Source organism: Chelonoidis abingdonii, chromosome 6 (genome assembly GCF_003597395.2).
Source record: "Chelonoidis abingdonii isolate Lonesome George chromosome 6, CheloAbing_2.0, whole genome shotgun sequence".
In the NCBI taxonomy this organism is placed as follows: domain Eukaryota; kingdom Metazoa; phylum Chordata; order Testudines; family Testudinidae; genus Chelonoidis; species Chelonoidis abingdonii.
Window position 1 is genome coordinate 67,077,811 of NC_133774.1, and position 20,114 is coordinate 67,097,924.

The window sequence follows — 20,114 nt, forward strand, 5'->3', positions numbered from 1 at the left end:
CCTAAGGTAGGTTACACCGACTGAAGCCTTTAGGTCCGTGTAATTGATGTCGCTGGCGGGGTGGCTAATTCAAGCAGTGAAAGTGGGGAGGGAGATTCAGGATAATCGCAGGCGGCTCTGCCCAGCCCCTTACACCGCCATTCCTGTGTGTACCGGGAGCTGGCTGAAGCGCCAGGAAGGGCCCCTTGCACGCAGAACGGGCGCCCTGCCCCCCAAGTTCCCGCCCCGGGCCCGTGTGATCTGGGGGCGGAGCGGGGCGGGACTGCGCGGCGTCTCTCTGTCTCTTGCGCGCGCTCGCTGGCTCCTTCTCCAGCGCCGCTGCCAGCCGGGCCCCGACGCCCTGGACTCAGGTAGGAGCGAGGGGGTGGCGCGCTGCGGCCGATCTCGCTCGCTGACAGCCTGGCAAGGCCGCAGTCGGGCGGCCGGTGCAGGGAGGGCGCCCCGCTCCCATCGCCGACCCCCAGTGCCAGCGGAGGAGGGGTGAGCTGGCTGTGGAGCGGGAGAACCGGCAGCATAGGCGGCATCGCCCTGCCTGGCTGCGCGCAGCCGCGGGGAGCGGGTTGCGCCCACAGCGCGTGTACCGCGGTGCCACCTGCGCGCTGGGCGTGAGTTGCGCGGCGCAGGGAGGTGGGTATGCGGAGCACGCGCGCGGGGCGGGGGTTGCCCAGTGCCTGGGGCCTGTAGCGTGCGGGGGCAGAGCTGTCGCTTCTGCCTGTTTGGCACGACATTGGCACTGAGTCGGGGGCACGTGTTCCAGCTGGTGAATGGGATACAATGCGTGTGCGTGGGGTGCTGTGCCCTCCCGGCTCGCTGGAGCGCCTCGCCGTGCCATAGCTGCAGGGTGCGTGATGATAGGGTTCCCCGAACAGCATTGGATGGAGGATATGTTGTGCTGTGGTCAGAGTCACTGTGGTAGGTAAGCAGTGTTGTAGTATGTAGTTGTGAAATAGGGTGTGTGCATGCATAGCAATATACTGTACAGTGTTGTGTGTGTGTGTGAGGAGGTGTATGAAGTGTCCTGTAGTACAGCTGTTGTACCATGTGTGTGCATTGTAGAACATCGATGCTGTGTACTGTGTGGTGCACAAGAGAAGATGTACAGTGTTTGGCATGTATGTACATGTGCAGTGATACAAAACAAAGATTGTACAGTATCTGTGAGATGGTGGCAGGGTATCAGGCCCCTATAGTTAAATAACCACAATACAACACACTCCAAACTTCATGTGTATGTATGTGAGTGTATATATGTGTGTGTGTATTAGTTAGCTCTTTCTGCTCAAGATTAAAAGCATTAAGCTAACTAATACCGTACCTTTATTCTTCTTAACCTAATTTAGCTTCAGTAAGAAAAGTCAGTGAGACTGTTAAATTCTGCCAGCTACTCTAGTTCTCTGAAGCTGTCCAGCCATTCCTCAGATTTGCTTCCATTATCCTTGAGCTATGGAATTAGGCTGAGCAGTAGAGGATGTGAGGTATTTGAAGTGAGATTATGCAGTGGCAGGGTTGGAGAAGGGAGCCTAGTCTGCATATGCAATGCATGAGTAGTTGGTGCTACCCCTGCGTACTGGGCAGCAGCACTTTGGGTGGGCTGGGAGCCCTTGTTGCTTCTGCAAATATAGAGTTGACTCTGCTTTTAGCTCAGAGCTCCTTATCCCTCTTCTTTCATACAGTACTGCTTCTCCCCAACTGCCCCCATCTGTCCCCCCATGTGGATCGCATGAGGGACGAAGTGGAGCTGGAGATGAGCTCCTTTATGGCATGTTCTGTGTCAAAGTGGAATTTTTCTCTAGGCCTGCTTTGCCTCTTTCCCTCTCCTTCCCCCCTGCCATTACCACCATTTCCCTCACATAGGGGTCAGCTCCTCCCAGGTAATTTATAAAAACTTTGAAAAAATGCATTGGGATGGGGCTGGGAGTGGAGGGGCATGGCAGAGCAGTGGGGCTTTTAAGATTAGAGAGGGTTTAGGAGAGAAATGATCTATTTAACGTAGATATCTATGCTTACCCATCTTCAGAAACCTGAGAAATGTACATATTAAAAACTTTAACTTAATGAAGGTTGCTGAAGTGCGTTTCCTATCAATGCAATCACTAAAACCCTAAGAAATCATCCATAAATTTGGCACCCACCTTGGCTCATTGGTCTCACCATCCATGTCTTTTAGTGCCCAGATTAAAACAGACTCTGCAGCTCCACAGCAAATTCCTTTTTATTTTCCACGTATAACCAATGATAGTGCTCATCATTCAGTTCTTCAAAGTTGCACTGAGATGTAGAACCTGAACTCCAACCTCAGACCATTCAGTCTAGAAGTAGTAAAGTTCACCGTTATCCATATTTCTATAGGTAACTTTGCCTTAAAATAGTTGTTTAGGATTTATATTCTGCATTTAACTTTCAGTTAACAAACATTTTGAATGGAGATATATAGTGCACCTTGTATAGCATCTATATGGCACACCTCTAGTGTGTTTATGCAACACCCACACACACCACAGTATTTACATAATCAAATATATTAGCTGACAAGCTGTTTCTGGTTTGACAAAGTGATGTGTCTCTCAGGCCTGCTCTGCTCCCTCTCCCTCAGCAATATTTATATTGTAGTAGTGGCCAAAGGCCCCAGTCAGGGTAGGGTGCTCATTGTTACAGATGCTCAACAAATATGTAGGAAAACAGTGTTCCTCCTGATAAGAGCTTATTATATGGCTTTAGTTTCTGTTATTTATAGTCTAAACTCATACTCTTCTTCTATGTAGATATGTTTTACATACCATTGCATCTGTTTAATATATAGAGATGTGTTTATTGCATGTGACATGTACTACTATATGTTTGAGATTACATGCATAACCTCACCTTGAGCAGGCGCTCACATAGTTAGGTGTATATATTTAAATAGTTGCATATAGTAGTGAATTGAGAGTAGAGAATTGCAGTTATACAGATATGATTAGGAAACATTTGGTTAGTAATTGCAGAGGGATGTGCAATTGCAGAGGGGAGGCTGGTTGATGTGCTGTAACGATGACCTTCTACCTCTGTCAGTGGTTGAATGTCTTCTATTCTGCCATCGGTTGAACACACTGGGGCTCCCTATGATGAGTGAGAGACTAATCATTTACCCCAGAAGGGGAGTATAAGTTACTGACAGGAGAGCTGAGAATCAGACTCTCAGACACACAAGTTGTTTTCACCATGATGAAAAAGACACTCTCTTTTTTTCATCTGGGGAAGTGTGTGTAAATCAGGGTCCCCATCCCTAATGGGATTTCTCTCCTTTTCCAGTGTCATGTGCAGTGCTGCTCTCAGTGTATTTTAAAGCATGTACTCTGCCCACTTAGCTGCTCAGCTGTTTTGCTGGTTTATAGTTTGGTCTGTTTGTGTTTCTGCTAGACTAGAAGGGGTTATGAGGTTAACAAGCACAGAGGGTGGTACTTTTCAGTCATTTTGAGATGGAGAAAGGATATGAGACAGCAGTTATTTGCTCACTGAAATTAAATTTTTGTGTAGCACTACTGGCATTGTGGCATGGCTCTTATCTTTTCTTCTTTGAGCAGCCATATGCTGCTTACTTGGCCACCAGGCTTAAACAATCAGACACAGACACTTGCTTTTACAATAAAGATGGATGGATGGACTGATTGGTAATACTCAGTTCAGTTGTCTGGTGACATTAACAGTAAATTTGAAGCAAGTCTGGTGTATAAACAAGTGCAATTTGGCTTTTAATAGCCTTTTATCTTGAACTCACATTACACTTGCTTAAATGAGTAAAGAACATTTATAGCTTTCAGCATTTGGAAGCATATGGGAATGTGGTTGAAAAGAAGCAAAATTAAAAGCGTGATGTACCCACAGATTATGGGTCATCTGAGGCAGAAATCTATTTGAAATTGGAATAGGGTAATTGACCGGGATGCTCACTGCACTACCAAAACATTGGGACTTTTGTGTTTCACCTTACATTCCCACATAGGTTTTGAGGAATTATTTCATTGCCTAAAAGTTGTCTTTTTATCTGGAATGCTTCGTGTCACAAGGTAAATTACCATTAATTTAACCCTAGCAATAATTTTGAATTACACGACACAGGGACCTAGATATAAATTTCCATTCTGAGTTGCAATAAAGAATAATTTTTTCTTTTGAGTGGCCATCCTCTGACATAGTTGTTGAGCTCAGGATAGTATTATTTCTGAAATGACACATTCAAAAACCTAAATATCTGTATTTCCAGGTACGCTAGCATACACCGTAATAACAAACATGCATCCATTGTTCTGCTATATAAGTGAAATTATGTAGGTCAAACTAACAAAGTAGTAGAAGAGGCTATATTTAAGGAGAGTTGTATTATCTTAAGAGATCACGAAAAAATATTTGTAAGATTTAATGAATTTTGTGATATTTAAAAATACTTTGTCATTATTTTTCTGCTTCTAAGTTTTTTTTTTAACCGGGCAATTGAAGTCTTAATTGCAGGAAGTTTGGGTATATCAAGTGTTCCCAAATTAAAAATGTGGAAACAGACTTTAGAAGTTAGTATAGTTCTTTTTGAACAATAAACATGTTTGAAAGCAAAACATTCACGGTCTTATTCTTAAAGTGAAACTGACTGGAGTCAAAAGGAAACCTACTTTATTCATTTGCATCGTCACTTGCATGCAAGAAGTAAACAGAGTGCATAAATAATTACAAGAGAAGTGGATCTTTTAAAATTTTTCATTTGTAATAAATCTGAGTTATTAGCAATGTAGGGAAATAAATTTGTTTACAACATATGGGGGAGTTTTATTTGTCACAATCAGGGTTCCCCCTCATTCAGTAAGAACCATTTATAACTGTAACAAACAGGAATGTCCTTGTGATGGTTGGAAACATTGTTTTATTAACAAATGCAGGGAAATTTTTTTTTGAGCTGTTTACAGACAGTTAAATTCAGCAAGAAGGTTGTAATACCATTTAAAGGAATTTGTAGATCTTCAGGAAAAGTTAAATTTGTCAGACACATTATTTGTGAATATCCTGTAGTAATGCATGAAAATATTACGAGAATATTGAATTTTCTTAAATTGTAGCCCAATAGGTCATTAAAAGTTACACAGCCTTCTCTTCGGCCTTTCTCTTTTTACTATTTTCAGTGTCTACTCATGCAAGTTTACTCCTTTAGCCTAACCTCATACAAAATGCATTTGTCCAAAACTACTTTTGAAGTCCATGCCTTTTTGTCCATATAAGGTATACACTCAGACACGCCAGTCTAGTCCACTGGCTGTCACATCTACAGAATGAGCTGGTTGTCACATGTGCCAATTCTGATTCCTCAGTAATTTATTTGTGATTCTCATCACATTTATGGCATACTTCTCTGGGCCATCTTTGTCTTCTACTTAGAGCATCTTGTTACATTTAACAGTAAATGGTTTGGTTTGATTTTGTCTTTTTGTAGGAGCCTGTTGTTGCAGTTTGCTTTGAATGTCTTGGGTGTCCCCTCTGCCAAGTATTCTGTCTTTCCTAGTGTTTGTCTGAATCGCATTGTAACTGATGCTCCAATCATTCAGGGCAACTTTTCCCTTCATTTCCTTAAAGGGTTTTGCTACTTCACTAGTGACTGCAACTTGTCTTGCCTTTTGAGGGCTGCCATTCTTCCTTGTCAGGTTGATTATAGTACTTTACAGCTTTAGATAAAATTGTTGCACTTGAATAGTAAGTTCAGTTTGACTTCAGTTACATCTTTTGATTCTCACCCAACCATCTGGGACTTCACTCTCAGGTGGCTTCTGTTTTTCTTCTTCAGATTTTTCCCATCCTTGGTAGTCACCAGGGTCATGTCATACTGTCTTATGTTTACTTCTGGTCCCTTATGCCTCTTCTTGCAGAGCTATCTGTGTTATATTTTATTTCTTTCCAATCTGAATATTTTTTCTCTCATAAGGTAACATTTCAGTTTTTCTTCTAAGCTGTTTGCTTTGTCTATATATTTCTGTGTGTTTCGAACAATTTGTGCAATTGATGGGTATTTTTATCTCTGAAGTTTTCTCTCTAGTTTCATAGTCCTGTGATATCTCCCCACTCCCCCAGAACATAGGGTCTGCCTGCTTAGGAAAGAGATGTCTGACTGTTGGATACCTCATTTCAATTCTTTGGAGTCTGTTTTCTCACAGATGGGAATCTTATACCAGTAGCCTTTCTGATGCTGAAAGAGTTATGGGCATTTCCCTTTTGATAAGATAATATAAACTTTGTGTATTTCCTCCCACCTTTACCACCTGGGATATTTTAATTTCTGGGTAGGTCATTTTTCTTGAAAAGGATCTTGAAATGTTAAGCTTATTGTGAACTGCAACACAAGATGTTTTTCCAGACTCTGGATTCCAGAGAGAAGAATTCCTCATGGCAGTACTGATTTATGAACATTATGGATAATGTTATAAAATGAATGAATAAAGTACTGGCATCTTAATGTCCTCTTTTTTTTTTTTTTGTCATCCTGTGCTGTTTTTAATATTGACTCAGCACCTCTGAATACTGTTTTCAGCTTCTGAGTCAAAAGTACAAAAAAATAGCTTATTGCAACTGAGTTACATACCATGAATTTTTTTACTCTGCACTTCACCACCATCTGACCCTAAAACAAAATATAATTTGAAACTGAGTCATAGTGCCTCTTATTCTGAATGTGAGCACATATTTGAAGCTTAATTTGGCTGGGCACTCTACCCAAGCAGGTTGCAGATTTGCGTGGATAAAGTATTCCGCACTATAATTTGTGACGTTAAGTTAATAATTATTAGTCTTCATCATCGCAAGTATATTCATAAATATAGTTCCTCAATTAGTTGTATTTGTGTGGTTTCAGTTATATCTGTTTTTGAGAAATGTTTATATTTGGTCTATAGGATATGGAACCAAGCAGGAAAATTAATGTGCCTGCTTCTTCTCAAGGTCTTCTGGAAGGTGTACAGTGACATCTCTTGTGGGTTTATTTTGGGTGAACTTTATTTCTTTCGGCTATGTGGTTCAGCTTTGCCTTGTGTGTACTATAGGATACTTATTGAGCTCTATAATGGTAATAATGCTTTCAGACAGAAATAAACAATTGTTATACATGTATATAATTCCATCAGGGGATTTAGTGACATGAAAACAAGCTGGAATTTCCACATCATACCTATTGTGTGTGCAATATATATAGAGTCACTATCATATATATACAAAATATTACACATATATATTTGCCTTAGAGATTATAAAGTGCACAATCTGCATTTTATTTTTCTCATTTAACTGATACGTAAGACAGCTATTTTCTTGACACAAGATTATAGTATTTTGCAGAGAGTGTCAACATACAGAATCTGTTTGGGCTACTTTGACCTTCTGTTGTCACAGCTATGTTTGTTAAACATACCAAAGTGACTTTGCGACGTTCTTTCATGAAGTTCAGGAGAAGTAAAGTTCATGTGATGTTTATAATTTTTATATAAAGCACTTAAAGTATTAAAATAAATGAGCAAAGAACGAAATCTCCCTTCTGTGACCATACTTTTTACAGTATATTTACACATATCAATTCCTTTTTTCGGGGTGTTTTTAAAAACACGAATACCAAAGTGAAGTTGTAGGTTCAAGGACTGTAAAATTGTTACTGATGTTTTTCTCTTTAATTTCTTTATCTGATGCAGCTGACCACTTGGCCTGAATCTCTTTTTGGACAAATTGGCTGCAGGGACTTCAGCCAAATTGAAGAGATTTCTGAACACAATGGCTTAGCTTTTTGTAATGATTTGGTGTATACTGACTACAGTACCTTCTGTGCATCACTCTGCTTCATCTGTGTCTTTGGTTCTGTTTAAAGAACTGCGTGAGTCAGATGTCGTCTTGGTCCTATATGAGTATTAATAGACAGCTGCCAAATAAATCTCCAGAAAGGAAAACGTGTAAAGGCTATTTTATTTGCTTTTATTATTTTTGAAAAGCAGATAAATATGCTAAGTCTGAGTGTGTGATTATAAGGACTTGTTTGAGGGTTGGAGCACAGAAATCTAACATTTGTTACAGAAAAACCAAAACAAACCCCAAACAAAAACAGAACAGAGAAACTTAATTTGACAAGGTTTGCTGAGCTGATTGTTGCTCTCAGTTCTCCAAAATGAACTATTATCTCAGCGGAGGTGGCACTTCTCAACCAGTCAACAGTATGAGACCATTTTACACAGAGAGACCAGGGCAATCATCTGTATACTTTTAGTTTTGATCCTGGACCATCCATATCTCTCTCACACACGCGCGCGCACACACACACACACACACATGAGGGGGAGAGAAGGGGCACAAAGACAAACTGTACACATAACAAAGTAAATGATTTTTAATAATCATTTAAAATTACGATAGCAATTAGAGCAAGTGACTAGGGGGCAGACCTGGGCTCTATTCCTGACTGGATTGATTGTTGACTTACAGGATAACTTGATCTGTCATTAATCCATGTGCTTCATTTTTCTCTGTAAATTATTGCTATATTACCACCTTTGTAAAGTGTTGTGAAATCATCAGATGAAAGGTGCTATAGATGCAAAGGACTGTTATTTTCTCCACAGCCTATCCCAAGCATTAGCCTTATCGTAGTACTTTAAAACAAACAGCAGTAATTTCACCAACATCAGTTGTCTCACTAAATATCAGATTACAGATTTCAGGAACAGTCCACCTATATGACTGCAACTAATTTGACTGCTGTAATTCCAGTCTCTCCAATCTAAGGCCTGGTCTAATCACATTTTTATATCAGTTTTATCTGATTAGAACAGACATAATTAAATAAGCACAAATGTAGATAGTCTGTTTACAGAAATAAGCTGTATCATGGTAAGCACCTTTAGACTGTATAACTGCCTCCCTGTGAGGGGTTGTGCTGATTTCTAAACAGATATTAAAATTGTACAAATGCTGTGTGTAGACAAGCCTTAAGAACCAGGTCTTTCCCATATTCCTGTGAGAAAAGAAGACTTTGCAGCATGCCTATAAGATAACTAAATCCAGGACTTAGTATAAACCAAGCTGATTATTTATTGGTAATTGGCTATCATGGGGAGATAACTGTCTTGCAGGTGAAAAACAAATACCCATGAACTGTTCCTGAAGCATCCTGATATTTTAGTGGCTTTGTAAAGAAGTAGAGGACACATAAATAACATTATCTGTTTGGTTCATTGATACAGACTGTTTTTGTCCGCTTTAGAGGAATGCACAAAAACCTGTGCATAAAGTAGAAGTTGGGTCCACATCAAGTTTAAAACTGATGGGGGTTTCCTTCTGAATTGTTGTTGTGTTTTTTTTTATATTTGTGATGCCTAGTTTCAGTTTAGTAGTGGTTTAATTATTTGTAGTTTATAAAGATGATGTAAAATCAAATTGTTTTAATTAAATAAATGACTTGGAGAGAATTTAAGTATTGGTTAGCATAACCCACTTACCTTTTAGGTATGTATTCCATAATCCTTTACCATGTCTGAAGAAACGGCTTAGATCAGCAGTCCAATCTTGTTCAATTCTGCAGCAAAGTCTTAATTCTGAACACTGAGTTGGAATTGCTTCCATAACAGTGTATTTTGATGTGTCAGACTTCACTCAAGACCCAGGCTCTAAAGAGAAGTCGTCTTCAATATCAAAATGCAAACTGAGAAAACACTGACTGGGCACATTTCTTCAACTTTTTTCTTTGCTTCAGTGTAAAAGTTCAACTTTAAAGAATGGCGAGGAGGACTAGGCAAACTGATTTATAATTCCATCCTGCAAGTTGTTGATAACTTCCTGCAAGGTGCTATGTATGCTTAGCCATCTGTGAATTTATTGAGAACTGAGGGTGATCAGGACCTACTTCCACTGTCACCACCTTCACACTAGTCAATACTGGTAAAGATTAGAATTATCTAACTAGTAAACTCTTAACGAACCACCTAGTGGCAGATAGCCCCCCACACTTCCTGGATTCATCTGGCTTGAAAAACTTTTAAGAAAACCTTGCTTATATTTGCCAGACTTCTTTTGCGCTATCTAGATTCTGGGTACTTGTGATTCCCTATCACTACAGAATCTGAGCACCTCGGAAACATTAATAATTTGCTCCTCATACCATTCCTTCTGAGATAGGAAAGTATATTCTTATTTTTTTTAACAGGTGGGGAAAATAAGCCACAATGAAACTAAATGACCTCCCAAAGTATCACATGAACTCTATGTCAGAGCTGAACACACATCTGAGTTTCAGTGCTGGGCTTTAACAACAGGATCCTTTCTTTCAGTAATTAACATTTCCCTCCCTGTGAAGCTTCTAATATTCATCTAGTCCTAGTTGTTCCCCTTAAACATACCTACTCGGGTTTTTCAGATACTACTCATCCCTTTCAAATGTTTCCCAGTTCCTCTGCAGTCTGGTTTTTAGAGCTTTTCAGTACAACATCATACAGACACAGTACAAATTGTGTTGCATTTTGAAACTTCAGTGCTTATCATAGCTTTCCTACTCAGATCTGAACCTTAGAGTTCAGAAAATAAGATGCTAGCATGAAACCTCCAAGCTTAATTACCAGCTTAGATCTGATAGCACTGTCACCAGCCAGATTCCAGTGTCTGGCGCACTCTGGTCTCCCCAAAACCTTCCCTGGGGGACCCAAGACTCAGATGCCTGAGTCTACAACAAAGGGAAATAACCCCCTCCCTTGTTTCCTCTTTATTTCTCCCGGCTTCCCTCCCTGGTGGCCCTGGACGATCACCTATTTCAATTCTTGAAATGCAAAACAGAGAGATCCAGTTTCTTTCACTCTCAGTCAGAGTCCTTGCAAAGGTGAGCTTTGCAACTCTGACACAAAGAGATTTCCCCCTCCCAGTCTTTCCCTGAGAGAGACCGTAACCCTGGCACAGAGATTCCTATCCCCCTGAGCCTCAACTAGAAAAGAAAATCCAACAAGTTTTAAAAAGAAAGAAAAACACATAAAATGTCTCTGTATCAAGGTTGACAATATACAGGGTCAATTGCTTAAAAGAAAAACGAATAAACAGCCTTATCCAAAAAGATATGCAATTTAAAACATTCCAGCAAACTACACACATGTAAATACAAAAAAACAATATAAACCTATTATTTTTCTACCTTTGTACTTACAACTTGGAAACAGAAGATTAGAAAAGTCTGGAGGTAAAAAGATCCTCTCTCAGAGCCGAGAGAGCACAGTCACAGACAAAAGACACACACCCAAAAATTCCCTCCCTGAGCTTTGAAAAAATCCAGTTTCCTGATTGGTCCTCTGGTCAGGTGTTTGGTTCCCTTTGTTAACCCTTTACAGGTAAAAGAAACATTAACCCTTAGCTATCTGTTTATGACAGTGCTAGACTTGGAACACTGATGGTTTTGGGGATGTTCTTGTCTGCACACTGTATGATGCCACTTTTGGCCCTCAGGAGACTTTATTGTTCCTATAAAGACCATCCTGGTCTCTTTTTCCCAATTAAACTCTCTATGGGATGCTGCTCTTCTTCTTCTGTTTTTTGTTGCAGGAGACACCATGTTTTGAACTGAAGTGAATTATACTTAATAGTGAAAGAGCACTTGATATAATAAAACCTTTTGGTTTTTGTTCTTTCTGATTTCCTGTCTTTAGGGTTTAAGCATAAAGTACAATGCTTTTCTTTTAGTTTTATTTTAGATAAATAATTTACATTTTTTTTAGAGAAGATGTAAAGACACCAATACAAAAAGTAATTTTTGGTGGTTTTAATCATTTATATGGATATGAAATAATGCAGAAAAGTTAGGAATTAACTCCTTTAGTATTTTTTAACCTTTTTTTGATACTTGTGCAGTATCTTTTAAGAAAACTGCTGAATCTTTCTAAGTATAGCTTTGCTTTATGGTGGGGGAGGATAAAACATCAAAGTTAAAGATCTGGCACTGCCAGATGTTGAAGTTATCTGGCTGGAGGCCCAGGATAGCTCAGAAGTTTTGGTTCAAGCTTTCCTATATTGCTCCTCCTCCAATAACCTTGATCTTGATGTTATAGAAATTACAATTTAACGTGAAGAACTGCAAGGCATGAATACCTCTGACTATAATAGCTCAGCATTCTTTACTATCTGTATTGGTGCCTAGATAGGGAGGTAAAGATGCATGTGATAGGAAATGCCAGTTACTTCCATTATTAATTGGATTGACTCCATAATTAAATTACATACTTAAGCTTAAGCTGGGGCATCAATTTCTATTTTTATTTTGTGTAGGTGGCCTTTCAGATTGAAATTTCAATGTTTGTTTTTACGCCCTTTGAATCTTCTGTGTCGGGGTTGCTAGATTTTTGCATAATGTCCTTTTAATAGGAAATGTTGAAAGTTGGGTTTTTGGCTGAAATTTATCATGGTTTTCATGTTATATTGTCATCGTATCTTTAAAACAAGAGTTTAAGTCTACACAAAATTGACAGAGCTTAATCTTGAGTAGGTCCAGTACTATCGGTAGTTGATGAAAAGAAGTATTTAGGATTAAAGGCATTTTTTTATTCACTTTCTCTTCATAACTGAAAGTTTGTTTGTCAAAGGCTGGTGAGTAAAATCTCCTCCCGAGAAACTTATGAAGAAATTCTTTCAAAATGGTTGCCATGTCCCATTGTTGTTAACATAGGACCCAGGCCACAGGCTGGCTTCAGGCTAAAATAGCCTCTAATTCTTTATAGTTTGGGCAGGAGGAAGCTTTGGCTTTCCCTAGCAAAGATGGCCAGTGCCTTCCATCGATCCCAATGGCAATTAACCAGCTGCCTTTACGGAAGGAGGAGACATAGGGAGGCATTGTGAGGAACAGTTTTGTTTGGGAGGTAAAATCCAAGACCAGGGAGGGAAACTGGAGAAGTGTTTATGTCCAGGGGAATGTGGAGGAGAATCTGAGGGGCAGGAGACAGATGCGGGCACATGAAGAAGAGTGAGAGGGAATGGAGGACAAATACGGGAGAGGGGCACATGAATGGAACAGAAAACTGAGATGGTCACTGTTGTGATCGGGAAGGGAACGTGGAAGGCTATAATGTCAGCTTTACCAACCAGTAGAGGGTAAGTAGTGGCTTTCTCCCTCCAAGCAAACATGAGGTAGTCTTACATTTTGCATTTAAGGTTGAATTTTGAATCTGAGATATTGTGCACAAATTGTGGATGAGGAAGCTCCTGGTTACATTTTCCTCTGCCTTCTGATATTTGAACAATAATTTTTCTCTTTATCGTGTTATTTTTAAAGTCAGTCTCATGATGTTTCGGAATCTGATTCCAGATGTATGCATGGTTACTTGTCAATACTGCATCTGTCACCCTCCTTCATTTCTCCCACTGCAATTTCTGATTCTCTGTTCACCCCCAATCTCCTCAGCCGCAGAATCGAGACCAGTAGCAAACTTCCCATGGAGTGTGATAAAATAGTTCCCCCAGTGGCAAACTGTGGGAAGTTTGACAGATCCAGAGGCTATTCAGTAATGGAGCTCAGAATTATGCTTCTCTGGGGAGCTTGCCTGCCTGTTTCCCTTTCTCTTTCATGTCCTAGGACCTGGAAAGCTACAGAGGGAGGCTCCTTTTTGGTGGACCATTGGAAGTTTATTGGCCTGAGAGAGCCATCTGTTATCATTCCAAGTTTGGGTGAGCCTGGAAATGAAGAAAGAAGTATGGGTTTGCATGTTGATGTTACATTCAATACTTAACCATTTAAAAAGAAATTAAATAAAAAAACTTTTTGAAACTGTTAGAATTGCTAACACAACCACAAAAGCAAGGATGTGAAAATTTAATTGCCCACCAGTGTATAACATCTACTCCTCCATCCACAGGCATACACCTTTCCACTACTGCTATTGTACACCACGGCCGTAACGGTTTGCTCTAAGGATTCCAGCTTCCCAGCACCCACTTTACTGTGCTGTTGCCTCCAAATACATTATACTACTACACCAAATACCCACAAGTAATACTGTTGAGAGTGGGTTAAGTGATGAAGAGGATGTGGAGAAAGGGAAAATTGAAGGGCAAACTCATGTTTAAAAGGGGTATTTTTAAAAAATGGTGAACAAAACTAGAACGCTGGTACTACCTTGGTCTTACTGGAGGAGTTTCTCGTAAATGTGTGCTTCCTGTGGCTGGAATGGAGTGTGAAACTTAACTTTACATTTGTGGTATTCTGGGAAGTACAGTTCAATAGCAGTTTATTGCTGTTATATCTGTTTGTGATGTGGTAAATTAAAATATGCTGGTGGTTTTACGTGGATAATTGCATCACATGTGAGTGAGTTGGGAGTTGTTAAATCTTTTGAGTGGGGGCTTGGGGCAACCTATAAAAAGGGCTAATCTAAGCAGCCTGGAGGCCTCTCTCACTGGGGCCTAAAATACAACTGTTTCGTTTCTTCAAATGTAGAGAGAGGAGGAGACCATGACTTCACAGGTATATTCAGACTTGGCTAATAGGTCTAGTCTTTGGGCAAGTAGCTTTTGGGTAAATTTTTCAAGCATTTACTAAGACTACACACCAGTATTTTCCTGTTGTGGTTGAACATATCTTGAGATTTCCTTATATGCAATAATGGGTTGTTGTGAAGATGGCCTTAGAGGAAAGGGAGTATAACACTTTTAGAACAAAGAGATTAAAAGATTTCAGGTGTAGGAAGTGGAAAGAGTGTTCATATTGTGCTTTGTCCAGTTAAAAATAGCACCATACAAATAGAACTATCTGTACTTGATTAGACTGAATGCTGTGTTCACAGAAAAGCAACACAAGTTTTTGTATTGAAACTGAACATTTTTGTGGCATTCTGAGTTAAAACTCGCCAAGTAATTCAGAGAGACACAAATGAAGAGCATTTGATTCCTTGTTGTAAGACACTTTCTAGAATGACATATAAGACTGGAGAGAGAAGTGCTGCCTACATTTTCTGACCCAAGTAAATTTAGGAGCATTACACTTTCTGAGATCATCTTGCTCATCTCAAGGCTTCATAAGTGTTTTTTGTATTTCTGATTCAGCTCTGTTTTTATTTTTAGGAGAGTAGAGTTGTATTTAAAATGGAAGTTGACATAAATGGAGAGACCAGAACTACCATAGCTACACTTCCCTTACCTGTTGCGGAGGTGAGTTCTACAGGCAAAGTGGAAGCAGAGAAACCTCGATGCTCCAGCACCCCATGCTCACCGATGCGACGGACTGTTTCAGGTTATCAGATCCTTCACATGGATTCTAACTACTTGGTTGGCTTCACAACTGGTGAGGAGCTCTTGAAATTAGCCCAAAAGTGTACAGGAAGTGAGGAAAATAAAGTGGAAGCTGTGCCCACCGTACGCTCCAAACAACTTGATTCAGGACTTACACGTTCCTCACGGTTGTACAAAGCTAGAAGTAGATACTACCAGCCATATGAGATCCCAGCTGTAAATGGAAGGAGGAGAAGACGGATGCCCAGCTCAGGGGATAAATGCACTAAGGCTTTACCATATGAACCCTACAAGGCACTTCATGGTCCTCTGCCTCTTTGTCTCCTCAAAGGTAAGAGGGCTCACTCTAAATCCCTGGACTACCTCAATTTAGACAAAATGAACATCAAGGAACCTGCTGACACAGAAGTGCTACAATACCAGCTCCAGCACCTTACCCTAAGAGGGGACCGTATGTTTGCTAGAAACAACACATGAATTACCATGTGGAAATTAAAGCCAACTCCTGGTAATTTCTTCATTGCTGCAAAAATCCACTGTTGGACTGTGTACATGACTGTCCACATTGTAGGTGGTTGTATCAGCTAAGTATTATCAGAACGTTATTTATTGAATATAATTTTGAAAACTCAAAATGTAACATATTTGGAGGGAAACTGAAGAAAATCTGACTGCAATTGGTGGACATTTCTTTGGGACACTTTTTAACAAAGAAAAGGCTTTTGTACAGGTATCCAGTATTTACAGTGATTTGACACTCAGAAATTGGTGATGGTGTCTACTTAGTTGTTGCTAATTTGGCTTGCTATTGGAAGTTGCTGTTGAATAAGCATCAAGTTCTTCTTTTGTCATTTTCTGTACTTTACAGTAAAATGTATGTATGGTAATGGTTTGTTACACTACAGAAAGAATGTGAACCTGGCTGAATTGGACCACTTGTTATTTAAAACAATCTAGTTTAAACATTTTGAAACTCGGTCTGCGCTATAAAAAAGTTTCACTGATGCAAATGAACAAAGGTTTATTTTTACTTAAAATTTATTGAACAGTTATTTTTTAGTTGCACATGAGAATAGTTGCTTTTCTTTGTTTTAAAAACATTGGTTAAATAAGTATTTGGAATATTTAAAAAAAACGTTCTAGAAGTAAGTATTTTCATTAAATTTTAAGATGATTTAATGTAATACATTTTGGAAGTTTTACATTGTCTTGACATATAAAAAAGGACCCACTTTAGATCCAATATATAGATTAGAATGTCTACATCAGAAAGTAGTATTGAATGAAATTTTTGATTTTTAAATCATTATTTATATTACATATGTACTTATGGAAGATGTTAAAAAAATAGCTTTAGCACTGCACTAGAAATTCCAGTTATTTGCAGCACCAAACACTTTTTTTTAAATTAAAAATCTAGATGCCTGACTTAGTTTGAAGGCGTAGAGTGCTTCTGTAGCAGCCTTGAAGTGCTGAATCTGGATTTAACAATTTATATCAAATACACTGGCTTAATTTGTTGCTTAAGAAATCATGTCCAACCATGACAGGAAATGCAATTTTAACTACTGCAAATTTAAATATATTTGGAAAATATATAGCTTGCCTTTGTAAAAGTACTATTTTTCATTCTTTGTCTTTTTTTAAAAGTGCAAGTTATTACTGAGGCAATGTGCAGCCATGCTTGGTTTTGCTCAGTAAGTTATTTAGAAGTTAAAGATTTAAATAAGCACCATGTCTATGAAGTAGAAATAATTTTTAATTGGTCAGTCATCCCTGGCACAATTCTGATTTTTTTCAGAAAGAATGGAAAGCACTAGTGCAGAGTGTGTGTTGTGGAAAAACAAGAATTCTTTTCTTTCTTTCACTTACTCCACAGTTGTATTTGGCTACAGCAAAGAGCCTGTAGATAGTTTGCATTCTACTGGTTTGGTTGATTTTTTTTTTTTTTAAGGTATGTTAGGAATCTTTACAGCTGATGTATATTTTAAAGTAAACTGCACCTCTGTAAACTTATTGTATTGAAGAATGATCTCTAAACTATTCCTATATAGTCTCTAGTTTCACAAACAGAATACTGTCAGATGCCAAAGAGAGCTGGGTTTTATGTTTAATGATTAAACATCACTATTTATTGATTTTTACCCTATGAAACTGTATTTCTGGCTATGAAATAAAAGGGTGATGTAAATATATGTTGTGTAGTGCTTTGATGTGCAGAAAACTGGAGGACACTGTTGGATAAGTGTTTCAAAACCATAAGTCCTGTATTAACTTGGGCCTGCATGAAGCATTTAGACTCCTGAGGGCTGATTTTCAGAAAGTTGGATGTGCAATTGTAAGTACGCTTTTGTCCATGCTGTTGCTGCAGTTGTATGCTATGCATGCAGGCTGGCAGGGATGTGCGTGGCCAAATGCCAAGGTGAAATATTAAGTCAGTGCATGCATCTAACTGTCCTTTTGCTCATGCAAACAGATGTATGTGCTCATTCATAGTAATGATGTATGCCAATTAGGCATGCAATTGCACATGCCTTTGTACATACATAATTGAATGCCTGATGCTTTGAGAATCCTCTCAACCAATGAAATTCTCAGTCAAGGTTTCAGGGCACATAAAGTGGCTCTTAAATTTACAAAAAAGCAAAATCTCAGCCCAGTGAAATCCATTGCTATCTTCTTGCTTTCCTGGTGCAGTATTTGTCACTAAGGTCCTTAAACTCTAAAGATGCATTGAAATGGAATCTGAACAATTCTGAATCAACCTGTGAGGATCTCACTTTCATATCTTTAATACAGAGCTTCAGTCTATAATAATCTATCATTACAAAAAGAATCTTTAAGTGGGCAAAGTCTCTTCTGTAGCAGTACAAACAAGAGCAGACCCGAAAGGGTGGTAATATGACACTTATTTCTGCCTTGTGCAGGGCCAGCAAAACAAAAGTAACTTCATGATAAACTATGAATGCTTGGCTAATTTACTGGTGTACTGAGACCAGCCTTAAATTCTTGGGAGTATTATAGGGCTTTGTGAAACCTAGAGAAACAATGGTTTCACTTAAAGCAGAGTTGACTTAGCATATTCAGGGAAGTAAATTGGTGTTTAAATACGTACATACAAATTCTGATACATAGTGTGCAGACTAATAGCTGCTATAGGAAATAATTTAAAAACAGCTTAGACTTCAGCTTTTCCCTTCCTAAATTCCAATTTGATTCAAGATATCAACCAACCAGGCAAAAGAGATACATACATATTTAAAAAAGAATTTACTCAAAAGCCTAATCAAACCAAAACACTCGCAGCACGCTATGAATTTTGCCAAACTCTGGCTGTAGCAGACAGAGATTGAGGTCCTGGCTTCATTGAAATCAGTGGAGGTTTGTCAGTGTCCTTGATGGATTCAGGAGTTCACCCCAATTTCTGAGGCTCAACTGAGAATCTCCTGCTACTGACCTCAGAAATCAGATTTCAAAAGCAGACCCACCTAAGCAGACCTCAAATGTAGCAGCAGCACATAAGGAAGGAGGCAACCTTTTAAAGAACTGTTGGAGACCAGAGCTTGAAAGACTGTCTTAAGCATCTTGAATTTCACCCAGAAATGACTAGGTAGTGAGTGTGATATACAAAACACACATGTTGGGGCACTTTGAGAGGAACTCGCAGCTTTCAGCGCTAGCTGAAGCTTCCACAAGCTCTTCAAGAACTCTGGCCTTGGTACTGCCTCTACATCACTTCACTGGCTTCCACTTTTCTACCACATGAAGCATAAACTACTTGTCATCTTTTAGGCCCTTTGTGTCCTATTTCTGCCATTCCTACTGTATGTGCCCTTAAGCCATTCACGTCCTACTTCTGTTGCACCAGCAATACCAGGCCTTATTGTCATTGTCACATTTGTTGTCATTTGTCAGATTTTCCACCAAGAGCCATTACGCCTTTTCCCATGCTGCCCTTCATTCATGGAAGGGAACACCCAGTAAAGAGCCACTACATTATCCTCCTCCAAATATCTCCTTAAAACCCATCTCTGGTGTGATATCTACAAAACACTTGTCAATGTTTATTGTTGTGCTGTAGCCTCTGCTCATAACTAGTAATTGTTCGATTGTTACCTTGTGGTACTTTGTGCCCTATTTCACCCCATATCTGTTTGTTGTATTTGCCTGTTATGTCTCATCTTGGACTTAAACTGGAAGTTTCCTGGCAGAGAACCATCTCTTCATGGTATTTGTCTTGCACAATGAGACCCCAATCATTATTTGTACTGTTGTAGTGTCTAAACTATTATAAGTACAACTAAGTTTAAAACTGTAGCATACTAGAACACAGTTAAGAAGGAGAATGAAGAAGGTAGCAGAGATGGATGATGTGAACTCTTCAAGTGCTGTGGGTGTAATATCACTGCATGTTGATTAAGGATATGCTGTGCTTGTATTACACTCTGTATTCTGAATATACCATTTTGATCATTGGAGAGGGAGAGTGAAGAAAAGCAACTGCAATTTTAAAGATGATGACACGAGAGGATCAGAAAGACCTGGAAGAAGTAGAGAAAATCCTAGTGATGATGGAGAAAAAGCCATAATAGCTAGAGAAATATGAGCTGATAAAAACAGATCAGTCTCAGAAAAGTTAGGTCATGTCAAAAATTGGGTAATTGCTTTTGAAGAGATGATGATAATGCTGAGAGCACAGTGCTATGGACTGGTTAAATCTAATTGGGTTTCAAAATGTGTTTTTGATGCAGAGAGAAATAATAGATAGAACTTAAGCTTGGGTCCATGGTGAAAGTGCTAAAAGTAAAAAGAATTCAGCAGGCAAGGGGTGAGGGAGGTGAATTGTGAAATACTATGAGGGTCAGTATGACAGCGCA

The 20,114-nt window shown here is 39.2% G+C and overlaps 1 protein-coding gene across 7 annotated transcripts; it reads left to right on the plus strand.

Annotated features, from left to right (window-relative positions):
- The first annotated feature begins 266 nt into the window (after positions 1 to 266).
- On the plus strand, positions 267 to 17,430 carry MACIR (macrophage immunometabolism regulator). Of its 7 annotated transcripts, XM_032763469.2 has the most exons (3): positions 267 to 350; positions 13,586 to 13,701; positions 15,070 to 17,430. In XM_032763469.2, exons 2-3 carry the CDS (start codon positions 13,690 to 13,692, stop codon positions 15,712 to 15,714), a joined length of 657 nt encoding a protein of 218 aa, XP_032619360.1. In that variant the 5' UTR covers positions 267 to 350; positions 13,586 to 13,689; the 3' UTR covers positions 15,715 to 17,430. The 7 variants fall into 7 exon arrangements, with proteins under 7 accessions (XP_032619360.1, XP_032619362.1, XP_032619365.1 ...); XM_032763471.2 differs by lacking the exon at positions 13,586 to 13,701 and having other exon boundaries at positions 296 to 350; XM_032763474.2 differs by lacking the exons at positions 267 to 350; positions 13,586 to 13,701 and adding an exon at positions 597 to 627.
- Positions 17,431 to 20,114: the final 2,684 nt, after the last annotated feature.